Source organism: Perna viridis, chromosome 10, assembly GCF_037379345.1.
Source record: "Perna viridis isolate PV_CMFRI_1.1 ecotype Kerala chromosome 10, ASM3737934v1, whole genome shotgun sequence".
In the NCBI taxonomy this organism is placed as follows: domain Eukaryota; kingdom Metazoa; phylum Mollusca; class Bivalvia; order Mytilida; family Mytilidae; genus Perna; species Perna viridis.
In genome coordinates, this window is record NC_142454.1 from 18,742,288 (window position 1) to 18,746,500 (window position 4,213).

General features: G+C 29.4%; 1 protein-coding gene across 1 annotated transcript in view; it reads right to left on the reverse strand.

Annotated features, from left to right (window-relative positions):
- The window catches only part of LOC148604827 (glutamate receptor 2-like), a 30,448-nt gene extending 26,426 nt beyond the window's left edge, over window positions 1–4,022 (reverse strand). Inside the window, exon 1 of the mRNA XM_088548054.1 lies at window positions 3,550–4,022. Within this exon, the coding sequence (XP_088404180.1) occupies window positions 3,550–3,652 (103 nt within the window). The 5' untranslated portion in view covers window positions 3,653–4,022. The remainder of the gene's footprint in view (window positions 1–3,549) is intronic.
- Window positions 4,023–4,213: the final 191 nt, after the last annotated feature.

The following is a 4,213-nucleotide window of genomic DNA, read 5'->3' on the forward strand; positions in this document are numbered from 1 at the left end:
GTAAAAGAAAACAAATATTTTTTATCAGTTCTGTTTTTAAACTTGCATTGATGAAACTCAATCACCAATATGCAATAGCCTAAAACAATAACCAATTTGAGCACTTTTTTGATACTGTCTTTCTTCAGCATTATTTACATTATGGAATAACGGCTATTAACATGTAAGATTTGATTTGTGATTGCAATTACAACATTGCGTACTTTAAACGTTCGAATGAATCAGTGAATTTAAAGTATAATTCAGTGTATTTATTGTAGAATAAAACGCAACAAAACTCCAGTTATTGAAGTTCTTTTTTTAATTTAGACATATAAAAGGTTAAAAAGGCTAGTTTTGAATATTGTATATGTGATTATTTATTTTAGAAAATATAACCAACTATAAATTGTTAACTTTTACTTAAGTCAAATAAACAGCATTTCTTTATCGACATATTTTTGTTTTCTGCAAATGTAAATCCTGTATAAGTATAGCGATCAACAAATGACATTTACTGCCACAATTGGAAACCATTTCAAATCAGGTACCTGATTGAATGTATATGATATTATGTTTACCGTGATATTTTTTGATCGGTACAAATAAAAGCTTAATTGAATTGAAGCAATTCTTTAAAGAATCACGACTGTTTTGGTATATTACCCACCTACTGGCTGACGTTGATATTAAAAGGTCAGAAACATGAATTAATATTTTTTACAGAAAATGATAATATTTTTTTTACAGAAAATGATAATATTTCTACATTCTCAGAGAACATAGAAAGAATTTTTGTTGCGAGCCCCATTTGGTTATTTCTGACTTCTCGTCAACAAGAACCAAAAGAGTTGCAAGACACCTACTTTTCATCGTTAAACAATTACCGATCAAAGTGCAGCTTGATTCTACCCAAAGATAATAAATTCATACTTTCATATGATATATGTTTTTTTAGCATCCACATTCAATAGAGTAGAAACGGTTTTAAGAAATCAAAAGACGATGCACACAGAAATAAATTTTAACCAGTTCATATATCAGCCATAAAATGAATAGGAGCAAAAGACTGGATTTACTTTCGACAGAAAATCAATTCTTTGTGTCTCCTCTTCTGTCTGTCAATTATGTCTTAACAGTTATAGTAAACTAACAAAGACATAAAAGCAAAAAAAAAAAAACACAAATGGAAGGTAAATATGTATTATGTTTTATATGCCAACCAAAATTGCCTCAGACACGTGTTTATTTCTCGTTATATGAAAAATTAATGTGTTAACTTAATAATTTTGAATTTCATGTTTTTTTTTAAATTTTTGGTTAATTGCACAAATTGATTAAGTAATCGATGCCAAAGAAATTGAAATGACGATTATAAATTTCCCCATTCGTTAAACAAAGCTTAACCAGTTTAAATGTAAGCCATAAAATGAGTACTACATGGATTAATTTTCGACCAGAAAATCTCCCTATTCCTTACTTGGAGATAAGGGATGTCAAACTGGATTTTCAATTTTGATCTTAAACATTTAATATATAAGAGTTTAAACTTTTGTAGGATTCTAGAACATGAACATACTCGTGAACATTCACTTTCGAATTAAAAAATATATATATTAACGATTCAACAAACAAATTTTATTAATATTTCAAAACAGGCAAATTTGATAGGGTTTTACATTTGTGGCCATGTTATAAAAACTATATCAGATGTTGAAAATATTGCAAAATTTACCTTTTGAAACGACGCATTACTTTTTAAATCTTATGAAACATTATTAAATAAGTATTAATTGCTTAGTGTAACAGTAGCCATTTTCAAGAAGTATTTTATTCATTCCTTTCGTATTGCAAAATAAGTCAGTTTAGAATTATTGACATAATCTAAACCTTCTTTGTAAGTGTCCAAAAATCATGTTCTAAGTTATGTTGATGAAGATTTGCAAAAGAAATCTATTTCAAAGCTTATTCAGATTAATCAATATACATGTACATATGTATGCATTACAGTTACACCTGTTTTTGTGACACCAAAGCATTCAACATTTTACACGCAATTAAAACAACTGCTTATTTGTTTCCTATTTTGCAAAACATATCAAGTATCCGTGTTAATATGAAATTGATTGCAGCATCATAAAACATTGCGTTTTAATTTGAAAATGGTTAATTTAATATTACATTTAGAACTAAGCCATATAATTATATAAAGAAGCAAATGTGATGAAATCACTGTCGTCGAACTACAGTTGCACTCAATGGATAGTTCATCCGAATATACTATACAATAACTGTTAGAGGTACATGTATCTAATGTTGATAGTCGGACTAAAATAATGCATTGAACTTTTCAAGAGTAATCAAGGGAACAAATGTTCTAGCAGAAATCAAAAGAATGTAAGTCAGGGACAAATACCAAAGATGGAAAACAGAAAAACACAACAAAGAACATAAAGTAACTACAATAATACATGAAAATTAACAAAAGTAAATGAGCAACTCGGACTCCACTAAAAACTGGGAGAATGGACAAGGTGCATCGGTAGGATAAGCGTCCTCTGCTTTTCTACAGAGACAACCGAGTCAAGAAAATATCATGAAAAAAATTTGTATACAAATTAATTGCTTAAAATATACTTTTTTTATATTTCTGTTGTATTTTTAGCTGCATTATTGCAGCCATAACCATGGGTTTGGTTTTATGTCTAACTATGAAAATCAGTCATAGTTTTTTGTCAAACGTTTTAAAACGTTTTTAAACTAATGATATTTGGCAAAAATGTTGACATCATAATATAATTTTTGTTTCATTTATGGCATTCGAAAACAAAATTTGATGACACTTGCATCACTTCAATATTAACAAAAATGTCAGCAATAATTCTTCATGTGGCAGGTGTCGCTAAATATAGTCTGTGTAATGAGGCGAACTTAATGTCCTCATCCATTGTCCCATTAGGCACGTCGTTCTTCATTACACATTGTATTTGTGATAGTCGGGAAAATATATCTGTTAGCAGATACTCAATGGTAGGCATCGGTTCAGTAGATTTGGTTGTACTCAGATTTTAAGAAATTTTACAGTATTCATAGTCATGAACAAGATAATAAACCAATTGCTAAAAAGCATACAGCGATTGTTTTTTCCCCTGAACATCTCGTATAGTTTGTATGATTTTATCTAGATACGATATGTGTTAGTTTGCGCATACTTATCGCGCAAGTTTCGAGACATGTTTCGAAATTTTAGTAAAATGTCATCCCATTAGTTCTAGTATAATAAACTTTTCGAGTGTATGTTTTACATATTGACAAACATAAAGTTCCAATAGATTTCTGTTGACTTTATTAACAGTTTGTGCTTTTTCATTCAAATTTTTTTTTAGATTGTTAATAACATAATTACTAGTATAACCATACTTCTTAGCACTTTCAATTATTCGATAATGTACATCCACGTGTAAAAAACCTCATTTTTTATCGATACACTTCCAATATCGGAGCATAAGAATTAATATACTCAATAAGGCTTAAAAAAAGTTAATGATCGTAAAACTTGATTTAACATACCTGCAAAGTATACCATCGTGTTAACTTTCATCGTTACTGCTAATGTCAAAAACAAATAAAGCACCATATTTGAGCATTTAGCACGGGCGAATACACTCGCCATCTTTTTCTGGTCAATATTTACTTCTGTTTAATAGTAATTCCACAATGATGACTAAAGTGATCAAACCGTTTATCTGCTCATGTTGTTCGATTGGGTGAATTCCATTTAAGAGTAAATTAAATCGTACCAAATAATAAAAATAATTAATTGTAGTAAATCACGGTGTCAAAATTTGTACAACCCGCCATCAAAATGGCATTTATATTCCTAGAAGTCTAAATGCATTTTGTAGTGTCTCGGTAATAGATTTACAATCCAATAATATAGCTAAATGAGATTACTGAAAATAACATGGTACGTACTGGACAAATCGACCAATAAACATTGTAAATAAAATTGACATTAACCAATTATTTCCGTTGATCCTGGGATATGATCAGGAACTACGGACGCTTCACACTTAAATCCTTCCTAAAATGTTTTAAATCTATAAATGTGTGTTGTTAACTTCTCAGTGGAATTTTCCTTTGGAAAGTAATTAGATTCCGAACTGAGGCAACTTACACCATCAATAAAGAAGCAAGGATGTTATTGACATCAATTTTAACTCCATCTTGAAGA